The sequence below is a fragment of the Biomphalaria glabrata genome, chromosome 10 (assembly GCF_947242115.1).
Source record: "Biomphalaria glabrata chromosome 10, xgBioGlab47.1, whole genome shotgun sequence".
Classification (NCBI taxonomy): Eukaryota; Metazoa; Mollusca; class Gastropoda; family Planorbidae; genus Biomphalaria; species Biomphalaria glabrata.
In genome coordinates, this window is record NC_074720.1 from 3228278 (window position 1) to 3254823 (window position 26546).

Consider the following 26546-nt stretch of genomic DNA (forward strand, 5'->3'; position numbering starts at 1 on the left):
AAAAGCATGTCGTATTTGTAAAGAAAGAAATGGACAAAGCTATACTTGTATAGTTCGTCCATCGTGGTTTAATATTTGTAATACTTGTATAGTTCGTCCATCGTGTTTCGATGATGACCACCATGTCATCCAAGGGGGCTGAGGGCTTTGCGCTGGTATTTTATGCCTACTCATGTGGCTGGTGAGACCTATGTGAGCCCGGAATGTTCGGCTCCATACTGAGCAGGTTATTCCAGTTGGAGTGAGTGTCATTGGCCTTGCTTTTCTTCTATGGCGTTTGTCTTCTGCCACCGTTGTAAATACTTGTAAATTAATCTCATTGAGTTTACTTTTACAAAGCTTATAATAACTAACTCTGTCTGCCTGTCTGTCTGGTAAGAATGTGTAAACGTTATTTCTCCCACATCCGATCTCGGACCAAGTTGAAATTTTGCACAATTATTTCGTGTAGGCCTACCTGACACAACAAAGAGGCGCGGCGGGTGAGCGGTAAAGCGCTTGGCTTCCGAACCGGGGTTCGAATCCTGGTGAAGACTAGGATTTTTAATGTCGGGATCTTTTATGATACAGACATTACTTCAAAAAAGAAGATGATTACGTCCTACGTAAGAGACTCTGAGACCACCCAACTCCAATGGGTACCTGACATTAACAAGGTGAAGGACACCATATAAAAAGATCACTGTTGCCAACTAAGTAGGCCTAATGAAAATTACTGAAGGCTTTAGGCAAGAGCAAAATTGGCGAACGTTCATGTGTAATTAGACTGGTTTAACTCTTTCTCTCCTAACTGACGATATCAGCGTTGATTCCACCAGAATGTGTTAAATAATGACGGAGAGAAAGAGTTAAAAAATAATAATGTGATTTGTAGACTAAGTTCCAAGTTCACGTGTAATTAGATAGATTAAAAAAACGTAATGTAATCTGTTGCCTAAGTTCTTCGTTTTTTATGATAAGATAACATTTTACTAAATGCTAAGATCTATCAGCGATTATATTTAACTCTCTGTTTACACTCAAGAGTGTATGACGTCATTTCCACAAGCGAGGCATGTTCTTGGGGCGTACTGGAGGACAAGAGGGGTTTAAAAAAAACATTGAGCGGTGGGGGAGGGGGGGGGAGTTGTCTGACAAATCTTATCAGTTTTCAGTTAAAAGACATGGTCAAGTAAGTCTACACCCAACACACATTCTATTGAAATCAACACTGTGGTATAAATATTCATGAAAGGCACAAGATAGGCTACATTGGTGCTGCTAATACTGGGAATTGGCATGATCGATTATAAACACAATTACCGGCTCTTATTTTACATTTTGATTTTAAGATTAGGTTTTTATTCTATATAATAATAATAATAATAAACCTCACAGACGCATTCAAGGCCCTTAACATTCCTATGAACATCCTCGTTGCCTGTCAGAGGGCGGTACTACTGCAGACCTGCCACATCACCAGAAAATTCCTCAGTGGAAACTGTTAAAGGGACTACGATGAATTTTGTTTCTCTTTAGCGAAACTCGACCCTGGCAGCGCCAGAGAATGACTACTCGTTCATTTCTAACATAATAATAATAATATAAATAATAATAATAATAAAGAAGGTCATCTCTAGCCTGAAACTGAAGACTTTGTTACAGAAATAAAGGACAGAGTAATTAAAACAAAAAATTACGAGAAACATATCCTAAAACTCAATATTGTTGACCGAAATGTGGAAATGTGGGTGAGTCAATTGAACACATAATGGCAGGATGTTCAGCCCTATCGGAATCTACCTAGGTCGCCATAACCATGTTGCAAAGCTAATACACCAGACTAGTTATATCAACCGAGGGGATAATAACAACTGACCTCACAGATACCTTCAAGGCCATTGGCATTCCTAGGAACATTCTCGTGCGGTCCTGCTGCAGATCTGCCACATCACCAGAAAATTCCTCGGTGGAAACTGATAAAGGGACTACGATAAATTGTGTTTCCCTTTAATGAAACTTGACCCTGTTTCGCCAGAGAATGAATACTCGCTCTTTTCTAACATAATAATAATAAGGCTTGTCTTCGAGACCGAAGATTAATGAGGAGTGCAGTATTTCCCGTGGCTACGCAGCCCCAGCCGTGACTTACATATTTTGCCTCATCCAGGGCAAGCATAACCATTGTCCGCCTGTGGTCGATTAAGATTTTCTTTTATCCTAGCATATGGAACAAGGAATGAGTCTTTATCTTTATGTCTTTCTGAATATTATTATTAATAAGTGGATTTTATTAAAGCTTTGGGAAACAAATGTAGGGGCTACCACAAACATTCTGCCCCGGGGCCTCCACTTACTCATATCCGGCCCTGGTTCTCACTCTTAACCATGAAAGGACGGTATTTTAAGACTATGATTATCAATTACAAAAGTATCATTGCCATTTTAAAAGTATATCATTAAAATAATAATACAAAAAATAAGACTATCCTAATAAATGAATTCCATCAGTGCTCTTTATATCTTTGTAATTTGATAGTAATGGACATCTAGAACTGTGTTGATTCCATTTTAGTCATGCATGTTAACCAATGACTTAAATTCTGCCATGTCATTGGTTTTCCTGGCTGGCTCAGGCAACCCATTCCATGCTCTATTAGCACTAGGGAAGAAGGAACATTTGTACAAGTTTGTCCTAGCATATGGAACGAGGAATGTGCCTTTATCTTTGTGTCTTTCTGAGTAGGCTATTATTATTAATTAGTGGATTTTTATTAGAGCTTTCGCAAACAAAAAAGTATATAGGCTAGGGACCTCCACTTAATTAAATCCGGTCCTGGTTCTCTTAACGAGGGAATGACTATATTTTAATATCACATTAAGTCAAAAGTACTAAAAAAAAAACAAAGATTTACTGCTGCAGGGTAAACGACTGTATAGAAAATACGAAAAACATGCATATAGGTAACCCTGCCGGGTAAAACAAAGGTCGTTTGGGCCACGAGGCCTTCATCAGCTACAAAACAAACAAAAAAAAATAAAAAATAATTAACACAAAATAGTCTTGAGTTAACTTATCTGTCCGATGTTGTTCTCTATCGAGGCAGAAAAGAAATGAGCTACGCTGGTGTAAAAGCGCGGGAAAACGGAAGGGGCTGAGATGTCAGGCAAAGATGAATGGGAAAAGGGGGTACCGTAGTGTTAGTGCCCATCGCATGTTAAATAAAAGTGTGCTGGTTGTTGATCCCGTTAGGTTGGAGGGTGCCTGACATGTAAATAAGTTTGTTTTCGATCTGCAGACTGGTGTTTTTGTCGTTGCATTGTTGTATAGCAGTTACGAGGAGGTCGGTGGTACCCCTATGATGTGTGTTATTTAAATGGATAGAGACGGGCTTAGTTGCAAAGTTACGAATGTCTCAAAGATGTTCTTGGAGTCGTGTTTTTTTAAGGTCCTGCCTGTGTTTCCAATATAGACCATTTGACACCTTGAGCATATGATAGTATATATGACTCCTCTACTATTACAGTTAAATTTGCCACTGATCTTGATGCTCATTTTAGGACAGGTGATGGTTGGGGTGGCGAGACATTCGTAATAATAATTCTTAATAAAGTAATTGCCATTTTTAAACTACATCTATATCATTTAAAAAAATAATAGCAAAAAAAAAAAAAAAAAGACTGTCTGTCCTAATAAATGGATTCTATCAAGGCACTTTATATGTTTGTAAGTTAATGGTGCTGGACATTTAAAACTATGTTGATTCCATTATATCTATGGTTGGTTCGCTTTATAATATGTTTCAGGGGCTGTACTAGATCATAGGCAATGTCACACAAACATTTACCCCACGCAATCCTTTGTTTCATCCATCAGTAGTCTGTGAGCCTTTCAAATGAAAATGAATTTGCAGCAATTAAATCGGTAAATTTCTCTTAATTACAAATTGCTTATATAACCCTACATTTTTAAAAAACAAATACCCATTCATCTCTGGAATGTTGACTAATGTTTGTTTTATTTCACAACATGTGCCGGAAAGGGATACGGTAAAAGTGACCGCACTAGTCCGCACCAGACAAAGACGTGACCTTTATCATCCTTTCGTTAGTTAAGATGAAATCACATAGTAGTACTTGTCCTAGAGTTGCCTCTGCATTGCATTCAATTTGTATCGATTTGTATTTTTCAATTGGGTCACGCGTGTTAGGACCTACTAGTCAAAGGGAATTGGTTCAATTTCGACACACGTGTTAGCTCTACTTCCAAAGGGAATAAACGCATTTTGGTCCAAAAAAAAGTCCAAAAGGGAAGCAACTCGATTTAGTGGATTTTAAAAAAATGTTGTACGCAGTAATGTGGCTTTCTGACAACTCCATTCCTCTGTGTAAGTTACAAAACAATATAAGACTAATTACACCGCTTTCATACACAACACAAACAACACACACACAAAACTCTCATAGGCTTATATACAGTCACCAAATGACTCCACAATCTCTCCGTTAGCTATTCGTTAAAATAAAGATACTGATAAAGTCAAATAAAGGGTCCACATAGTCACAGACTCATCAAAAAAATATTTGTGTCCATAATTTTAAGGTACAAGGAAGGACCTTCACATTCATAACAGTTAACAGTTACAAGTAGGCTACCTGATTTGATGGTAGAAGAACCACCCACTTCACATTTTTTCAACACTTCCACGTTACCTATTTTAAAATGCAGAATTAAAAAAAAAAACATGGGTATAAACTAACACTAATTAATATTATAAAATATGTATAGGCCTACTAAACACTAGTACTGACCCGATAGCTGCGCTTGCTATTGTGTTTACATGCAAGATGGCTGCCTGGTCGTCTGGTATCGATACCAATCGTCACAGAAGGCCTGAACACTGACCTGTGACGTTGCAACCAATGGGCGGCGGAGACCGTTGAGATGTCGCACAGACACAGGTTGCGACGCTGCAGGTCAGTGTTCAGGTCTTCTGTGACGATTGGTATCGGTGGTATGCGCTCTGGACTGTTACCCCCCGGTTCCAACCTTTCCCACCGCCATCTTTTGCCGTCCTGTGGGAGGCTGGGCTAAAATGCTATTATTTTCAAATCTGAAGGAACATCCGAAATGTGTAAAATAATAAAAACGATTTTAAAAAAATAAATCTAGTGTGAAGAAACAAGTTCCTTTAATTGTAAAGTGCCTTTAATTGTAAAGTGCCTTTAATTGTAAAGTGCCTTTAATTGTAAAGTGCCTTTAATTGTAAAGCATTTAACAGTAACATATGTACAAGGCTCTATTGAAGTTGTTAGTGAACGGATGCTGCGAGGTGGGGGAGGGGCGAGCTAAGGCTTGTGACCTTTGACCACTGGGGTGGTAATTTGCATACGGGCGAAATGACTCTGGATCAGAAGTTCGCTTAGTGCGTTATCGCTAGGCGGTGGTGTCGAATCCAGAGTCACAGGTTCGAGCCTCGGTCGGCGCATTCCCTTATTTTCGTAGCATTTTAATTCTCGCTACTTTCTCTCTTAAAAACGTGGTCCCTGGTGCTGTTATTCATTTATATCTAATATATATAACATTTCGAATCCCGAAAGATATCTTATATGCTGAGCTTGTGAAAGGAGTCAGACCTAAGGGCCGCACCAAGACTAACATATTGAGATGTCTGCAAGCGAGACATGAGAGCCACAGGCATCAGCGAAAGTATGTGGGAAAACATAGCCAAATACCGGAGTGCATGGAGACAGACTGTGTGTGCTGGGACAACCCTCGCTGAGTAGAAAGCTGCCTTAATCAAGAGTAGTCCCTTAACTCCCAGGTACCCAACACTTGACCGTCTGTCACGGTTGATCACACATTGGTGTCTGGAAGGGGTCACTTAGGAAAAACAATGACATAACTGAGTTTAAGTTTCTAATTAACATTCACGACTAGATTTAATAACACGTCTATGCGCGTAGTGATTAATTATCTTCAGTTTTGAAGAAATGTCTGTAATTTATAAGATGAGATAATATTAACTGATATTCCCCCCCCCCTCCGGTTCTTGCCCAACGCCTGTGTGGCTCGTGAACTAATTGACCCTGTGTGATCGAATCGGTGTTGTGTGGACAGTACATAGCTGTACTTATTGTTCGACAGCTGTGCTGAGTTAGATCACAGCCAACAGTCACGGTTAGATGCCTATCCCGTATGGATGATGACCGTACGCTTAGGGCGATCTTTTTGAATGAGGACAATTCTGGACAATGTAACAGAGGTAGTACACCCCTTCCCCCACTACCGCTTTAAATACTAAACGGGGCTTCAGTTTTCCCTTCTACAATCAAATGACCAGTGAAAGATACCGCTGGAGACAGCTACAAACGTCGTGGGGCACCCGACGATAAGCCCTTGCCGAATTCGCCGTAGGCAGGTGCAGACTGCAGTCGGCGAAAAGAGAACAATAAGACTTCCGGTAGACAAGGGCTTTGTCTACTTCGCTCGCGTGTGACAATGTAACAACATATGGAGGTCGCAATTTGGTCTGCTTATGTAACCATGTGAAATACTGCACTCATTCTTTAAACTTTTGACTTCCCAAAATAAATCGTATCGGTAGTTTTTATGCAATGGGGTGGTAAAAATCACATTTCATTATCCTATTTTTCGTGAGCATTTAGGTAGGCCTATTTAAGGTTTTAGTCAATGTTAGTATAGTTTATCATGAATAAGTTAAGTATTTTTTATTTTATTTATTTGTTGTTTTTTTGTTTCTGGGTGAAAAGACACGCTCTAGTTTGATTCCCATGTCTGTATTCTCGTTTTCATTGTTCTCTATACAAAGCAATCATCTGCAAATGGTTATACTATTTTTGTTCTTATCTTCTTTTGTCTTGTAAATCTATATCTTTGATGAATTTAAAATCTAATTTTGATCGACTACATCAACATAAGCATATGTAACGAGTTATAACTTTTTAAAATTGGTCTCAAATTATCGAAAGAAGGAGATATTGTCAAGATTCTATATTTATTTACATTCTTCCTCAACACACGTGTGTCTAAAATTAGTAACAATGAAACGTTATTTGATTGGTCATCTAATCTAGCGCGCGCAGTTACAATGATCTTCCGCCATTTTGGCATAAAAAAGTGTAAACATTTTATGCTTGTAGAGTAGATCTGGAATCTATCAGAAAGTTTTACATTAGTAAAATCAGATTTCAAAACAAAGGTGTGTTTAGTTAAGGTCTAATAATTGCTGTAAATATTTTCGACTCAGATGTGTCAGTGTAAATTAATGGATATTCTACTTCTTCTAATTCATTTTGATCACGTCTCTCACTCTCAGCTGATTTGTGATCCGTCTTCGCCGTCTTCGGTCTTGAGTTCAGGACTACTGAATCATTGATAATATGACGTTCAATTATAATAATGTGCTATTACTACAATCTCGGATAAATTAGTTGGATTTTTGTTAAAACTGATAACAATAATGCCTACATTCCCTCTCTAAATGAAATAATAGAGCTTGATCTAATTTCTTGAGTTCTGGATTTGATAAACAAGTTAGTTTGTTGTTGGTTGCAAAAAAAAAAAAAATATGCTGTCTTTTTTTTGCCGCGACTTAGCACGAGCTTTTTGGTGAAATATTATTTAAAAAATGACGGAATTTTTTGTGTCATCACGAGAAACTCATATGACGTAATTTCCCTAATTGTAGACATTTATAGCAAGGAGCCATTTTGGGTCTGATGCCCAAATGGCTCAACTTGCTAATGAGCTAAAACCATTTTCTGTATCTTCTGTCAATTCATGCTTGAGTAATAACACAGTTAAAAATTACACTGTTAGGTAGGCTAGTAGTCTAGATCTATAATCTATACTAAATAGAACTTTCCAGATATCTAGACTACACCAGTCATCAGTAGTCAGTAGATTTGAGTAGAGTAGAGTAAGAGTAGAATGTAGATCTATCCTATCACTAATAATCACTACTATCAGTATCATTTATCATGATTTAAATGATTATCGTCTAGAGTCTAGAGTTAAGATAGTCTTTCTAGTCTAGTTAGAGTCTAGAGTCTAGATTACTCTAGACTGAGTTTACATCTACTCTACTATCTTGTAATCTATACTCTATACATTCATCTATAATAGATCATTCTATTCTAGATCTAGAATAATCTCTAAATCTGGAGTAGATCTAGAATCGTAGAATGTCTAGATAACTTATATTTAGACTAGAATCAAGATAATAAATCATAATAGACTAGATCTAGATTCTAGATCTACTAACTAGAATTGTAGTAAAATAATATAGATATTAATATTATATAGATCTAGTCAATATACTAAGTATAATTATAGATATAGCCTCCCCTATATTACTATTTTATTATAGCAGAGTTTAAGTAAATTAAGTCATTGATTACTATGCATGACTAGATTCTAGATTGACACATGAAATGGTTGGACATAGACTCTACATCTAATTATAAAAATTTTCTTTGGACATAGGCTCTACATCTAATTATTTTCTTTTTTCAAGTAGATCTATAATGTCTAGAATATACTATAATAGATCTTTATATATATATATATAAGTATTATAAGACAAGATCTAGGATTTACTCATTCAGACTAGAGTTCTAGATCTATATAATACTTATTTTATACTCTAACTCTAGAGATTAAAAAAAAAGATCTAGTCTTAGATTCATTCATTGCAATCTCAGAATTTGTACAATACTCAACTTAGTCTAGACTCTAGCCTACAGAGAACTAGATATACAGTTCTACAAAGTCGTACAGTACAAGATAGTAACAAGATTCAATCAAATCATTAATAATTTTAGAGTAATCTAGGCTAGTCACTGATCTAGATATAGATCTAGATAATCTTAAGATATTATTAATAAATCTAGATCTAAGACTCACTGTAGTGTAGTTGTAGACTTCTGTAGAGTAGTAGACATCTAGGTATAAGTTTTCTTGTAACTGTCTTGATCTAGAATTAATAGAATTTATTTGATTCTATAGTTTTACAATTATACATATCTAGATCTAGAATATTGTAATCTAGATTTATAATCTTACTGTCTTAGTTAGCCTAGTGAATCTAGTTCCAAAGTTTATGTATAATAGATCTAGTTCTAGTTATCAAAATATTAGTTAGTAGGTGAAAGTTGATTATTCTTTTGATTGATTAGTTAAGTTAGTTAATGATGTTATTGTACATCCTGCCTTAATCTAAAATATAGCAAGAAAATATTTAAACAAAAAAAAAAAATTAAAAAAAAAAAAAAAAAAAAGCTATATTAAGCCTAGATGTGTCAATTAGTTTGGATCAGTCATGTTTGTAATAGATCTAGACTAACAATCGTAAATCTGTGCGATCATAAATATTTTTACCAATTGTTTTTTTTTAGCACAAATTCATGCTTATAACTTTTTCATATTATATGCTATGATCCTAGTACTTGTCTGGATAGTTGGGAAAGGGGTGGGGGAGAGAGAAGGGGGTATCTGTGTAAATGTTACAGTGATGGCTTTTTAAAGCATTAATTTTTTTAAAGTTGATGGACCTCAAGCTAATACAGTAACCACAGTGCCATGGACAAGCTTATGAAAATAGGTTTTATAGTTATCTTTTGTTCCTTTCAAACTTTACAGTGGCGACCTATTTCTCTCTGCAAAGTATAAAGGGGACTAATTCAACATACACCACTATATCAGTCAAGTACAATTTCTTTCCCTTGTTTGAGATATTAAACAAAGTAATTGAATACCAATATTTAATTAAATATTTTTTTCTACTTTTTTTTTTAATTGATTCTTGTTTTGTCAGGTATAAGAAATAATTGGGAGAAATTTCTTCTTTATCAGAGATTGGGTGTTGTAGAAAAAACATGCATGTACAAACTTTTTAGCAGACACATAGACATAGTGAGTTGATATAAGCTTTGTAAAAAGTATATATAGTCTAGTTAATCTCATCTAGCTGATATAAAAATGTACATATCATGTTGGTAAATAAAATCAGGTGACCTGGTTAAAAGAATATTTGAAGAAAATTACAATATTTCAACACATGGATTACACTATTTATACTATTGTGAACTTTACACAAAAAGCTTTTAACTACTTTTCATTCTTGATATACTTTTACATATATAGGTCTGATAGTCTGTCACTAGGTAGTACTGATGATGAAACAGAAGATACAGAACCTATGGACCATGATTATAATCTACCACAAGTGAAAATTAAGAAGTTCATTAATCGTGGCAAATGGTCAAAAGAAGAGGTATTTTAAGAAATATTTTCCTATAAAAAAAAACCCCACTAGAACCAAGCTAATTTTTCTCTTTTTTTTTTTTTTAATTAATTTTGTAGAAAGTAGGGAGATTATATTATATAAATTTTGTAAATTCTTCCGTTGTATTTTCAGGATGAAAAGTTGAGAAAAATAGTTGAGGCTAAAGGGTTTCATGATTGGAAAGTAGTTTGCAGTTTTTTTGCAGATCGAACAGACATTCAGTGTCAGCATCGTTGGCACAAAGTTTTAAATCCTGATCTAATAAAAGGACCTTGGACCAGAGAAGTGAGTCGGGGCTAGGGATATTTTTATTTTTAAAAAATCAACACATTTATTTTAATTTCGGAATAAAATTAAGTACTGAAAGAAAAAGAATTATTTTGCTCCTTATATGAATTGATATGAAAGCCATTTCTATGTCTAGGAAGATAATCGTGTGATTCAGCTTGTGAATGAGTATGGTCCAAAGCGTTGGACATTAATATCTAAGCATTTGAAAGGACGAACGGGAAAACAGTGTCGAGAAAGGTAAGTACAATTAATACATACTGAACAGATTGTTTGCTTAGGTTTCAATTAAAAACAAGAGAAGAAAAAAACAAGTTATTTAAAAAAAATAATTTTTCTTTAAAGGTGGCATAACCATTTGAATCCTAGCATTAAGAAAACTGCTTGGACTGAGGAAGAAGACCAACTCATCTATCAGTTACATCGTCGCCTTGGCAATCGTTGGGCGGAAATAGCTAAATATCTACCTGGGAGGTAAGCACTGTAATTTTTTTTTTTTAATATCTGCTAACTAGTTGGTACTTGTACTTTCCTAAGTAGATATAATTTTATTATCTCCTGTCCTCTCGGCTTCATCTAGTACGCTGCGTCGCCACGTTCTTTTTGGTATTCCTTTAGGTCTTGTGCCCTTAGGGTTCCACTCTAAGGCCTGTAAAGCTCTGTTGTTGATATCCAATCCATCTCCACTTTCTCTCATTTCTCTGTCTACCCATCTCCCACAGTATGGTGTTTTCTAGTTTCTAAATAGATAAGTAATTGTATTGTTTCTTACACTATAATAGTAGGTAGGCTACTTGTTGTTTTGTTTTTTTTGTGTTTTTTATTTTGAATTCTCTACATTATACCTTTGGCCTGTAATTCTAAAATCCTTTACCCCCCCCCCCCCCCAAACCCCATAAAGTCCTTCATACACTCTATTATTTGACTCCTCAGTTCTAATCTCATATCTGTCTGGGGTACCGACCAGCATTTTTTCTTTTACGTTTTCATAATTATTTTCCCTTTTCTTTATGACCCCTTTGTCGTTAGAAGTTTGACAGTATCCCCCTTGTGAACTATGTGGCAGATGATGTAAAGGTCACCTGTTTTCTGGCTGACAGTTAACAAGGGTGTTGTATAGCATGCACAACAAACAACCACTTTTACTTTTCCCCAACTAATATCAGGTACCCATTAGAGTTTGTTAGACTCAGGGCCAGCATAAAAATCCAGCATTCAAAATCCCATGTTTACTAGGATTCGAACCCGAGACCCGTCAGTTAGGAAGTCAAGCACTCAGCTATTGCGCCCCCAGTCAGAGGACCTACTTAGTCCTCTCCTCTCACTGGTAGCTAATACAGATGATGAACATGCAAACCTGTGTACTGTGTAAAGTAAAGCAAATTTTGGCTTTACAGAACAGACAATGCCATTAAGAACCACTGGAACTCTACCATGAAAAGGAAATTTGAAGGAGAAGAAAGTAGTGATAGAAAGTATATTAGTAATGGCTTGTCCCTGTACAGTAGGCCAATAATTCCTGGGAGTTCAGTCAATACTGTCAGTGTCCAGCCCGTTCAGTTGTTTTCTAACATGGTGAGCCTTGTTCTATGCACAGATGCTCTTTGCACTGAGTTCATTGAAAGTTTTTTCTTTGTTTCTTTGAAAGTACTCTTTGGTTTTTCATTTCAGCATTTGATTTTTTTTTTTTTTGTTCCTTTAATTTTATTTTTTTTTACTTTTAAAAGTTACATGGTACTTTTTAAAAGAACATGTTAAAGTCAATTTTTTTTTTTTACTGAGAATTGTAGTATTTCTAGTATTTTTTTTCTTTGTAAAGTTGTGCATACGCTTTTTCTTTAGCTTTTAATAATATTATATTCTTTGGCTTTTAATAATATTATATAAAACAATTTATTTTTCTAAAATTAAAATACATTTCACTGAGTTGTTTTATTTTAATTCTCAGTTCAGGCTTAATCTTTGTTTCACAATTTTCTTTTTAATTTGATTGCAAATCATTAATTGTTTTTCAATTGATGTCAGGTTATTTACAACTTCCCATAAAGCCTTTTCCTATGTATTTGAGATTTTGATGAGAAAAAGATTTTTTTAAACTGTCTAATATGTCTTTGTAAAGCATGTTCTTCAACTGAAAAAAAAAATAAAAAATTATATATTTTTTTTTACTAGCTAAACTATTTTTTTTTCTTTTTCCAGTATAATAATGAAAATCTAAATCCAGGTAAGTTGAATGTTTCTCACATTTTGAGTTCTATAGCACACAAGTTCGTCAATCTTTAGATATCTACCTAAAAAGTTTCTAATAAAGATTTTAAGGCTTACATGTTGGTATATTTAAGAAACTATTCAACTCATTTCTTACTAGATGTAGAGCCCATGTTGATGCCCAAAGTTGAGTCTTTAAATCAGGTTTCACTTGGTCACAGTGAGGAATCACGTAGCCCAATAAAGTGAGTTGCTTTTTTTTTTTTTTTTTTTTTTTTTTTTTTTTTTTAGCAGTGCTATTAAGGCTTTAAACTTCATTCAGCTTTAAAATGATTGCAGCACACTGCACAAGTTTTTTGTTGTTGTTTTTTTTCAATGCTTAAGTTTAGACTAGACATATTTGTTATATTTCACCTTAGATCCAAACCTAAGAACATATTTGTTATATTTCACATTAGATCCCTGACAGACATTGCTGATGGTATCATGGATCAGCCAGACTTTGGCAACATGTCATCATTGGACTTGATGACTGGGATGGAAGTCAACCCTGGCTGCACTCCTATCAAATTTATCAAACAGGAAATTGAAGGTTATATGGTTATTTACTATCTACCACATTGATTCATTTTTTTTAAAGGTTTCAGAAAATTTGATTTTTTTTTCCCTCAAAGTTTTAAGGATATTTTTCAACATAGCTACTACTAAAGTTATTGAGGCTCAAAATTAACTGCTGTTATGTCTCAATAATTTGCCTAAAATTCTTTAGTGTCTATAAGACATTTTATTATACCAATATTTTAAAAAGGGTAAAAATAGGTAATCCAATGACTGAGTGTAAAATGTTGTTTTTAAAATGTTTTACATATTTTGGAGTGCCTTGAGAAAACCGTTAATTAGCAGACGTTAGAGAGCTGCCTGATCTTGAAACTATAGCGCAGTTCATCTCAGGTATTGAATTAGTCATCTCAAAGCTCTGACATAATGATGAGAACGTAGTAGTGCACTAAGAAACTAAAAAATTTAATGGAGAAAGATTTGTGTGTGTTGTAGGCTCACTTTTTTTTATTGTTTTGTTTATTGTATAATTCTTTTTAAGTTCAACTAATCTTTATGTTTACTCTAGTCTTGTTGAAAGTTTTTAAAAAGAACTACAGCACTACAAAAGTTTTAACAGCTCACCAACATTTTATCAACAGATGGTTATGAAAAAAAAGTCAGCCCACATCTTTTACAGTCGTCCTTTTCTCAAAGCCTAAGCACTCCACCATCAATTCTGCGACGAGGAAAATATAGACGGGTACTTGTTTTTTTTTTTTGTATTACAACTTTTAAAAGTATAAATATATATTAATAGATTTATAGTTATATAGTTAATGTTTGCTGATTAAACTAAGGATTGTTGTTTTCTTATTAAATGTTATCTAATTCAGCGTCAAGGAGCCACCTTAGCAGAAGAACTTGAGAATGTCCTACATGAGCTTGAAGAGCCACTTGATGGTATGTCTGGGGATGAATTTGTCACAGATGACCAGCAAGCTATGGTCTCTCAACCTTTACCTACAACACCTGTTCGTGTGCCTTTTGAGAATTTGCCTTTTTCTCCATCTCAGGTACTTTCGTGATTACTATACACATACAGTGACTTGATTTACTATACAAGCACAGTGACTTGTTTACTATACACATACAGTGTCTTACTCAAAGTATTCTAGCTGAAATAATTTTTTTTTCTTATGATGATGATGACTATGGAACTGCAATCCATACACTCCTTTGGCAACAGACTGTAATGAGTATGAAAATATAAATAAGACTTTCTTTATACAGTTTTTAATAAGGTGCCACTTTAGTGACTTTCATAACTTAAAGTGTATTCAACATTATACATTAGTTTAAAATAAAAAGTAAAAGATGAATTATCTCCAGAAGTCCCCCCCCCCCCCCCAAAACTAATTAATTTTTGTTTTGTTTTATAGATCACAGCAAAAACAAAAAAATTAACTTTTAAAATTTGACTTATTGCAGCTATAGTCACTATATCAACTATTAATTATATTGTCTAGTGTTTGGGCAAACAGATCAACTCCTACTGATAGTTGTTGATTTAGATAATAGTGTGTATTTCAATTCTTAAAATGATCAGTAGAAATTATATTTGTAAAAAATGTACTGTTGACCTAAACATAGCAACATTCATTAACCTTTTGTTTTCAAGTATATTGTAACCACAATACTGGAGTCTGTATAAATAAATATGCATTCGGAAAGATCAAAGGTTATTTTACGGTACATTTTTATGCCTTTATATAGTATACCAGTGATGTGGTGAATATGTATAGGTAGCACAAAACTGTATATGCATTTAAAAATACACACTACTACCACATATACATCATTCCTTCTTGTCAGTATAGACCTCTCTTAAGCCCTTACGACATTGTATAGGCATAGGATAGCATACTTAACAATTAAAGTAAAAAGATTTTGTTCCAAGACTTCTATATTGATAAAAAGCAAAGGATAGCAAGAGTTTGTGTAGACATTCATTACTTGATAACCAATATTAAAAAAGGTTGTATATTGTATTTTCTTTAAGATCTAACAACTAATCTATCTAAATTAAATTTTTAACAATTAATCCAGCAACTTTTGATGGATTATTGTCATTTAGAGAAGTGGCCATATTGATAATGAGGTTTTAATTTTTTTTTTCTTCTCCAGTTTTTAAACAGTCCAAGCCAGTCGTCAGGTAGCAAACTGACCTCTACTCCAATGTCCAGTCAGGCATCTTATGGCCATTCTAGTAGCAATGGGTAAAAGATAGGTTGTAACATTAAATGTTTTTCACATAAATTTAGTTTTGTGACTTGCCTAACTTTGTCTCTTGCTGTCTCAGAGGTAGGGAGTCCTCCCCTCGAACACCGACGCCCTTCAAACATGCTATTGCAGAGGTAGAGAGAAGAGCACAGAGCAAAACATGGGTTAGTTTTCTGCTGTTATTTTGTCTAGATCAATTAAATACCATTGATCCTTTTCCAATACAATTATCATTTTTATTTTCCACCATTAATAAAAATTCAGTTTGGAATATTATTCATATAGTACTCTAGGCTGAGAAACAATCATCTTATGTCCTTAGTGCATAGTTTATTTAGAGTCCCTTTAGAGCCCCAGTCACCTTTATGACCTAATATTTGTCTAGTTTATTACATGTTTCGTTTAGAAACCCCAGTGACTTCAATGACCTATGAAGCGTGGTCGAGAGATCAAGTGCTTGAACTTGGCTTGGCTACCTAGAAGGGGGCTCGAGGTTGGACACCAGACTCGGGCAGAGTTGTGTTTACTGAGCACCTAAAGGCAGCACGGAAAACCAACTCCTAGTTCCGCATCCCCCCCCACCACCACCACCACCACTGGTCCACAAATGAGATTGGACCAAAAGCGCTCTGAGCATGCTATAAGCATGAAAGTAGCGCTATATAAAAGCTATAATAATAATGATTTGCCCTGTTTATTACCTGTTTGGTTTAGAGACCCAGTGACTTCAATGACCCTAAGATTTGTTTAGTTTATTACCTGTTTGGTTTAGAGCCCCAGTGACTTCAATTACCTAAGATTTGCCCTGTTTATCACTTGTTTGGTTTAGAGACCCAGTGACTTAAATCTTAGCAAATGAGTAGACGAATCTTAGGTCATTGGTCTACCCTATTACTTGTTTCTTTAGAGCCCCAGTGACCTGGATGACCTGGGGGAAGTGCTGAAAGATTGTGATACGGGTTACGAAGCGGATGTATCATCCGGAATGAATCCTGCAAGCCATGCCAGACTGTCTAAAAGAAAGCCAAACAAGGAGGTACCTCATGTCAGTGTTGCTATCACACATTTGGTGATTTTTTTTTTTTTACTTGTTTTCTAGTTGAAGATTTAAAGTTTTATTGTTTTATTAATTTAATATTTCATTTTAACCATTTCGTTGCAAGAAATATTAAATACTTTTGCTAATTGTGATGATAGCCTACAAAATTATACTGAGGTCTGCAAAATCTTAGTAATTTCATTTCAGTTTAATAAAATTAAATTTATGGTCCATTTATTGATTGCAACTTAAGTAACAGTATCTAAATAAGTTATAGCTGGTGTTTCTGACATGAATTTGAATATTTAATTAATTAAAATCCTTTTAAAGTTTTCAAATTTCTATTAACGTGTGGAAGACATTCATACTGTTTTGTTGGCTTACATCACAATCTATGTTTGAAAAATTCTTATTATTCTATTATGCAACTTTGTCAGAACCAAATTTTCTTTTTATTTTTTCCTATTTGTTGATGGTTGAAATGTGAAAAAAACATATCACACATTCTACAAGAAAGAATGATTTTACTATTCAGTATGTTATTGTCATAATTATAAAAACAAAATTAAAGTTTCTACTCAATTATTAATAAATAATGACCTAGTGAAACATGATTAGGCCATAACTGATAAGTCACTTGAGTGTTGACAAAACAATGAAGTAACATTTTTTGTTTGTTTGACAGCATATTCAACACAATCGTAGAGTAAGACAATCTCTGGAAATAAAACTAGCCCAGGATTCCACATCAGAATCAATATTCAACTCTCCGGAGACGCCTGTAAGTGTTTTTCTGGAATAAAGTTAAAAGAACTGTCAAAATGTCGTTTTGCCTACAGATTGAAAAAAAAAGATGGGGGAGGTGGTAAGAATATTTAAATAAAAAAAAAAAAGGAATAAATATTAAAAATATAATGTAATATATCAGTGTTTTAGGTCAATTATCTACCTTTCCTTTTTATTTTTTGGATAAAATGTAATAAATATAGTTCTTAGTTTTGAAATCTGATGACTAAGTGATCTGATTGTTTGTTTTCCAGAGCAAGTCACTGGCTGGAGATTCTAGTTTGCTGCTATCCCCTCCTTCTATCATAAAGGAGACACTCCCAGAGGAAGTATTGGAAGAAGTGTTTAGTCTTCCTCACAAGGTAGTCTTATTTGGTAGAATTATATAGGTTTGAAGATAATCACACCACCATAAACTTTCTCTATATTTCTAACAATTTAAAACTCATTCTAGACTAGTTATATGCCTTGCCTTTCATATTTTTCACCAACAGTGATTATTACTAACATTGGTTACATAACACTTTTTTTTTTAAGTTAAAGCCAACTAATTCACTTCACATTTCATGTGTGTAGCTTTAGTTCTAGCCAACTAATTCACTTCACATTCATGTGTGTAGCTTGAGGTATTACTGAGTATAACCATTCAAAACAGTTCAATCATCAAATTTGATGATGACCACAATCATCATCTAACAGGTTGAGGGTTTGGCTTTGCATTTTTGTACTTCCTCATGTGATTGAGTTCTGTCTAGGTATGTTTGCCTGTATACCAGGCACGCTGTTTTAGCTGGCGCCAGTGTGAATTGCCCTAAACACTCTACCATGCCTGTATTGATGTTTTTTGGCTATTTTTGCACCTGTGTTTTCAGCTTGGTGCCATGATTTACTCTTGTTTGCTCGATCTTCCTAAAAGGCAGAGTCTATGTTGAAAGTTCTCAAGGATGCTTTGAGCATATCTTGAAAACTTAGTTTGCAGGGCTGAGTATCTTGATAGATTTTAGGGTTGATAGGACAGTTTACACTGCTAACTTGTTCACTTAAGATTTGCGTGTGACCTAACAGTGTACAATAATTGATAGAAAGTGTACGCTATCTGATAGATATCAGAGCATGCAAGGCAGTATACCCTTATAGATATAGAGCATAAGACATTTACTCTGATAGATAGAGCTTACAAAGTAGTGCACATGATACAGAGCATATAAAACAGTATACACTGATATAGAGTTTGCAAGAAACTATTAAAAATAATTCCTAAATTTAAATAATCACTCTGAACATATCGATTGAGTTTCTGATTTAATTAATAAAAAAAATATATATTCAAATAAATCTCTACCACTCCCTTTGAGTCCTACTAACGTTGTGATGTAGATAGCCAGTGAACCTGTACTAACTTATTTCAGAGCACTGCTGGCTCTATATATTTTGAGTTTGGTAAGTAGATGTAACTCAGATGGCACTCCTGCTTGTTCTGGTTAATTGGTGTTGATAGCGGTGTTTTCTGTGGTGACATTTTATTCTTTTCCAACATGGTTTTAAATATTTTGTTTACTGTCAAACCTTATTTTATCAAACTTTTAATGGACGGTTTCTAATTCAATAAAACTGGCTGTATGATAGCAACTTGATCTAATAAGGTTTGACTGTACCATATAGCTCATATTTAATCTTTTTATTTCAAATAGGTTTTCCTAAGTTACATTTTTTAGGGCTTTTGCTTTTATTATTATTATTATTATTTTTTGGTGCAAACAAAATAAAATCTGTGTTTTTCATTATTTCCATCTTAATTTTTATTTGAGCACAAGACCAAGGAATTGTGTTGATAATTCCTCCATTGTTATTTAAATATTGTGTTTGTATAAATGTGCACACAAATTTTAGTACATTTTATTTTCATTTTTCGTGCTTTGTAAAATTTTGTTATCAGTTAACTTCATTGGCATATTATTCTTTACAATTTATCTACTAAATAGTAGAAACAATGATTTTCAGAGAACATTCTTTTTTCTAAAGCATTTTTTAATTACAAGTTTTAGAATAATAAAATGTATAATTTGACTTTAAGATCTTTTTTTTTTCTTCAAATACTCTTGTAAGATTCGTTCAAAACAATATTTTATTGAAGTAAAGGTTCTAGTAGGAATGTGTTGGTAAATGATTTTGCCTTATACTTGGTCATTAAAGATTGTTTTCAAAGTGGGTTTTATATTTGATTCTAAACAATGTCTTTTTCGTTCTTACAGCAAGAGCAAGTAAAGAAAACTCAGAAAAAGTCTGCGAAGAAAATAATGTTTACAGATTCACCGCCAAAGCAGGTAGCAAAGGTAAACGTTTTGACTAGCTACTATTTTTTTCCTTGTGTTGCCTCTAGTTGGGATTTCATTCTCCTAAGTTCCCCTTTCAGACCTTGTGATCTATGGACAAGATGATGTAAAGTTCATCTGTTTCTATGATAGACAGTTAATGAGGGTGTCCTGTGGCCAGCACAAAGATCAGCTGCCTTCACTTCCCCAATGTATGTAAGCTACCCATTTGAGTTAGGTGAAGTTTAAAAATCCTAGTCTTCACAGTGATTGGCTGCCTTGGTCTTGTGGTATGTACTCTGGGCTGTCTGGTGATGGTCTCAATGGTTCCAGGTTCGAACCCTGTCCACCCCCTTCCCCTGATGTCCTTTGGCTGTTTGGGCTAAGATGTAATTATCATCAAATCTGAAAGAATATCAGAAATGTTTAAAACAAAAATAATGTCGAGACCCAATGGTTTGGAATCCAACCACTTTACCACTCGGCCGCCACGCCAACAAGATTCTCTCAACTAGTTATCCTATTCTGAGATAAAATCCAACCACTTTACCACTCGGCCGCCACGCCCACAAGATTCTCTCAACTAGTTATCCTATTCTGAGAGAAAATCCAACCAATTTACCATTCGGCCGCCAGGCCCACAAGATTCTCTCAACTAGTTATCCTATTCTGAGATAAAATCCAACCACTTTACCACTCGGCCGCCATGCTCACAAGGTTCTTCCAACTAGTTATCCTATTCTGTGATCAAATTGTTCTTGGATTGAAAGAATTGTTTTTATTTAGTTTGTTGTCCTAGGTCTTGTTCCTTCACCATTAATTTAATCAAATATTCTCCAGCTAGAAAAGTCCTAAACGTGACATTTCTCAGACATGCCTACAGTCCCGCATTATGCGGAACCGTCCCGCAAAAGCATCAAAAAAGCTCACATGTTCCGCCGTTCCGCATTCACGATTTTTTGTTCCGCCAAGTCTGAATTCCGACACAAAAAAAAAAAAAAAAAAAAAAAAAAAAAAAAAAAAAAATCGCCGATTTTTCATTATTTATTAATAATGCGAAATTAAAATACTGAATGCAAAATAAAATATATATAGGTCTGTGTTTATTGTTTACATTTCATCTTCTCCCGGACCCGGTGTGTCCTAAATTTACGAAGATAAGGTTGAGCTAGATCTAGACATAGATCTAGTACTCTAGGTCTAGATACTAGATCTAGATTCTAGATCTATTCTTAGAATCTAGTAAGTGCTAATTATGCTAATAAGCCAAATGTTTCATTCAAATCCCTTTCTTTTCCCGACAATGGCTATACTACTTAGTCTACTTACTAGTACTTACTACTAGTCATAGTCTAGACTAGATCTAGATTCTAGACTACTCTATCTCTAGACTCTAGACTATTGGCAATTGGAATTGCATTTGCCGTATTGCCACTATTGGAGTCTATAATTAGTATAATCAGAGTATTGTCACTATTCTAACAGTAACTAACACTAACTCAACTGGTTTCTTAGGTTTCTAAGTCCTAATTAATCTAGAAAAGGATTTTTAAAAAAAAATACGTTATTAAAGATCTAGATCTAGACCTAAATGTAATTAATTTTATTAGACACAGTAAGGCTAAGGCCTAAATAAGGCTACAGTTAGATCTACTATTCTACTTATTAGTATTATTACATCTTCTAGTCTAAATTAATTATTAGTTTAGTTTCTAGATCTAAAAGTAAAAGTAGGACTAGCACTTCTGCTAAATCTCTAGAGATCTGTCTAGAAATAGACTTAGAAGGTGATAGATTAGATTCTAGTTTATTATGTAATAAATTTACTATTTATTTAGATCTAGTTCTCAATAAGTTGAATAAGTCTATAGATTAGTATAGATCTAGACTGACTAGACATTAATATTTAGATCTATAATCTATAATATTATTTTTATAATCTGTGTTCTTAGACTTATTAGGACTTATTAGATGTAGGTCTAGACTAGGTAAGTCACTAGTAGACTCTTAAATTATTTTAGTTAGATCTAGAACCAGAGACAACATCTAGGGTTATTAGAGTGATTAGAGTAGAGCCCTAGAAAAGGATAGATAATCAAGTAGATCTAGAATAATCTAGATCTAGTCAGTAGATTTATATCTAGTAGTAACAAATAAAAATAGATATTAGTAACATTTGAGTCTAGGTCATTAGAATACATTTTAGTTAGAATTCATCATTTAGGAGTTAAGAACTATTGATTTCAAACAAAGGACATAATTATGAATTAAAGGTTTTCTTACTTTTAATTATAATATTTACATCTAATTTATAAGAAGCATGCTATTGTTGTTTTTAAAGTAATATAATTGAAGTTTTATTTATATTGCGTACAGTATTGCTAACAAACGCGTTTATGTTCCACATTGGGGCTCAAAATTCCACATTTTCAACCTGAGTGTTCCACATTCTGGGTCTTGGGGGTAGGCATGTCTGCATTTCTTCTTTAATGATTGAAGTTTGAAAACATTGCTAACGATGGCAGTAATGTGTTGTCGTCGAAACCAATAACGACCAAAAAATCTTTTTCTTACTTTTGTCAGATTGACCCTTCTTATCGTCAAGTTGCTTGTGGACTAACCAAAGATCAAATAGACATGACACAGTTGGCTAAAAGCTATCTGCTGGAGTTTGCAAATAAGACTTGCTAGTATCATTTTTTGTTTTCTTTGTAATTTATTTCATCGTCATGATCAAATTTTTTTCTTAGCTGTTTTCATTTCATATAATCACTGCTGTGTTGTCCAAATGTGCTTGTCTATAGAGAGTAATGTTAGCTAATGCCAAGCAACTTGAATATTTTGAAATATTTTGGCCAAGAAATATTTAAGTAAACCAGAAGTTCTAGAACTGGGACATCAAAAAAAGTAAATGAAAAACAATCTAAACTTAAATACTTTTAAGTAATTTTAATGGAAATATTTTACTTTAAAAAAAAAAGATCTCCCTTTTTCTTTAACAAAACCATATGGATCTTCAAGGAACCAACATATTTTTATCCAAAAGGAAGAAAAATATAATCGAAAATTTAGGATGATATTGTATCTTTAATTTTTTACTGTTATTCTCTCAAATGTTGTTACTTAAAAATAAATTTATGTATTTTTATGTTCCTTTAGCAAGGAAAGAATTTTAAATGAGAAGATGATTACAAAATATAAAAATTCGCTTTGCTGTTTGTGTAGATGTGAATTTTAATATTTAGGTTGTTTTGTTTTTTTTCGAAGCAAGACATATATTATGTTTTGATTTGTTTTTGTTTTTTTCCATAAATCATCATCATCATCCTGTCATCTTGATGTATTGTTTGTACAAACTTTTTTTATTATGTCATTTGGTGTAAATTTTTTTTTTCTGTTTTGGTTAAGGTGTTTTAATATTTCAAGTCCCAAAGATAAAATTTATTATTTATATTCGGTTAATGATTATATAGGAAAAGAATATATAATACGCTTACAAATCTTAGTATTTTCTTATAAACATATGAATCTTAAAACACATATTTAATGAAATGGCATAGTCTGATATTTAATATGCTTAAGGCTTCTACCATTTTATCATAAAGATAGATTTCTTAAAACAGAAGTTTTGAGCCATACTGCTTTTGTATCATGTATTTGTATAGGCAGGACCTGGGGAATTTAGAACATTGTACAAGGACATGCAGAGTGTATTATAAATGTACTATACTGAGTGCTTCTATACTTTTTATCACATTAGGTTATATATATATAGGCAATATGCTTATTTCATTCAGAAATATCTGTAGTTAAAATTCAAAAATGTGTTTTTCAAACTCAATTTTCCCAACTAGTCTTCTCAACATTATTGTTCAAAAAAAATATATTGTGGTCTAAAATTTTATGTGCTGGTCTCTTTTTGGTTAAAATACATATCAGATAAAATTTCTTTTTTTTTTTCTTTTTTTTTTTTTTAAATTGAAAAGTGTCACTGAATAACCATATGTACATACATTTCAATATTTTTTTTTTAAGGTTTGTAATTATTGCATATTTTTGGTCTAGGAAGTTGGACATCTTAACAAAACTTGTGCTCATTATGTTTCTTATTACTAGTCAAGACGCCAACCTTGTTTATAAACCATGCGATAGAGACACATCCGATGGTGTGCAGAAACTATAGTTTTCTTTTACCCTTTCAGAAATTTGAATGCTTGTTTTTTTTTTTATTTGATTACCTTGTGATTTTCTTTTCTTTTTTATTTGCTCAACTTCTTGTCTAATTAATTAGTTTATCCCTTGAACACTGATGTACAATGATTGCTACTTCATCTGTAATGATAGCCCATAAAGAAGACTTAAATCATGGAAATATGATTGTAATTTATAAGTGGTTTCTTTAAGTGGTTTGAAATTGAGAACAAACCAAATTCAAAGGTGTAGATAATGATAAAATTTAGAAGTTTTTAACTGAAAATAATAATCCCGGTTTGGGTCTTTTGTATTAAATGTCTTTGAAAAGCAACTTCAAGCTTATTTCTAAAGTATCTATGAAACTTAAATGGATAAATATTCTTATTTAGTCAAAAACTACATCGGACCATGTAGATAGCTTAGAATTTGTTGGCGTGGCATTTGATAATTTTTAAACAAAATATTGATGACTTGAGACTGGTAAAATAGTTTAAAACACTGCATCATGTTATAAATGTGTCTGTTTTTATATAGAAGGGAATTAGAATACCAACACTATTTTTAGATCTTTTCTCGTTCTAAATTATTTTCGTAAGATAACCTTGCATTAGTAAATGTCAATATATATGTCATGTGCTGATCTAGTTGTAAAACTGTATTTCAAGATGCGGCCAATATTTTAAGATGTGAATAACTGTTTACTATGTCCAATATGCATAATTATCTTTCTAATATGTATACAGAGGGAAAGGTCCCTTAACATAGAAGTATTGGAAGTGAATTATGTGACCCTTTAAAGGAAATGTAACTGTACCTGTTTGAAAAAAAAAGTCTTTAATCAACTCTCAACAAAATGACTACAAACATTTTTGACCGTCAGCTTGAGTGACTGGTTTTGTCTTTCTTACCATTTTTTATCTTCTCAGTAGATATGTGTTCTTCCCCCTCCCCCCTCACAAACGGTGCATTGATTAGAAATTAAGTCTAATGCCCTGAGCTCTGTTATTTCTTGTTTGTCCCTACCTATATGTACTGTAATTGGGGCCTCACTGCTGAGAAAAGAAAAAAAAGGATGCTGGTGTTAATGACTAAATGTTGACAACTCTTATAACATTTTGTCACATTTGTGCCTTCGGTATGTTTTATAATCTAAATTGTGCCATTTTTAAACAAGTAATTTGCAGCCCTCCCAACAGCAACAGTGTTCTTTCAGAAAAACCTTTTTGGTTTGAATTGTGTATTTATTTATTCTTTATTTATGTCAAAAACACAAACTTCCAAATGAATGCACAAACGTTTAAGTAGCCTTACAGTATCCAGGAAATAGATGAATTCTAACTTGGGACCCTGACTGTAGACCAACACAAACCTTACAGTATCCAGGAAATAGACAAATTCTAACTTGGGACCGTAGTTCATGTGACTGTAGAGTGCAATCATCATTCCTTACATGTGACTTTTTTTTTTTTTTTTTTGTTGCTCATTTATTTTAAGACTGAAAGGTCTGTGTGCTTTCTTTTTAATTGTTGCCTTTTTTTTATTTGTAAATTCATTGGCCTTAAAAAAAAAAGCAGCTGTTATTTGATGGTCAGAGGAAAGATGTCAAACAGGAGTAGACCTTGGACCATTCATAATAACTCAGGAATTGAAATACTTATTTCTCCTTCTACATGCCCTGTGAAATGATTAGACCTGTTTGACATGCTTTGATTGAAATTGGTAAAGTGCATTCTTTGGTGAAAATGTTTATGCCTATGACATGTTTAGATAATTTGATTATGTGTTTACAAGCTTAGATAATCACTATTTATACTGTCAGATCTAGTTATATTGTATTGTTGATCTCCACACCATTTTGAAGTAAGAAGATACATTACTAATTGAGAGAAAAGATACCCCCAAGTTTCTGGCACTTTTTTTTTTTTAGTGAAAAGTATTGAAGTGTCGAAATATGAACACATTTCATTTTTAATATATTTTTTTAACACCTGCAGATACTGAATTATTGAACTATGGTAACTCTTTCAGTTTAAATTTATATTACGTCTATTTTGTTTTTGTACATTGATCTTTTTTTTTTTTTTTTTTTTCATGTTTTCTCTCGATCATTTTTGAATGAGTGCTTATCCAAATATAGCTCTAGAAACTGTCTTAATACAAACAAAAATAATGATGTTCCAGCATGTCCAAAGCAAAAATACATTACTTTCTGTTTCATAAGGTCACTTATGTAAAGCCCATTGTAAAGTTCTTAGGAATAAGTTCAACTTGGTGATTGATAAAACCAGATCTGACTCTGATATTTTATTAGGAAATAGTTCCGTTTGTTTTCTCACTATGTTCTGTTCTGTATTTTTATTTGTAACTAAGATCTGAATTTTTAACTATTATTTATATTGGTATCATTATTTTGTGACATCTATGAATTGTCCATTGATTGTGGAAATCTAGAGAAACAGATTTTTAGCTCATTAGTTTGTTTGCCCCCTATAGGTTTAGTCCTTTTTTTATTTATAGCTCTACGAGTGATAGATTTTTAGTAACAAAGACCATTGGTTTCGTTTCTTTTTATGTAGTACATTCTTTGGCAATAAACATTTTTACTATTGA

The 26546-nt window shown here is 33.4% G+C and overlaps 1 protein-coding gene across 7 annotated transcripts; it reads left to right on the forward strand.

Annotated features, from left to right (window-relative positions):
* Positions 1–7082: 7082 nt before the first annotated feature.
* On the forward strand, positions 7083–26546 carry LOC106054680 (transcriptional activator Myb-like). Of its 7 annotated transcripts, XM_013210664.2 has the most exons (19): positions 7605–7822; positions 10148–10277; positions 10422–10574; positions 10714–10817; positions 10923–11051; positions 11975–12152; positions 12777–12801; positions 12946–13030; positions 13244–13377; positions 13985–14085; positions 14219–14398; positions 15510–15601; positions 15685–15769; positions 16513–16674; positions 17330–17425; positions 17685–17792; positions 18840–18870; positions 19683–19763; positions 22326–26546. In XM_013210664.2, exons 1-19 carry the CDS (start codon positions 7731–7733, stop codon positions 22328–22330), a joined length of 1971 nt encoding a protein of 656 aa, XP_013066118.2. In that variant the 5' UTR covers positions 7605–7730; the 3' UTR covers positions 22331–26546. The 7 variants fall into 7 exon arrangements, with proteins under 7 accessions (XP_013066119.2, XP_055899322.1, XP_013066118.2 ...); XM_013210665.2 differs by lacking the exons at positions 7605–7822; positions 18840–18870 and adding an exon at positions 7083–7202; XM_056043347.1 differs by lacking the exon at positions 18840–18870 and having other exon boundaries at positions 7604–7822; positions 10157–10277.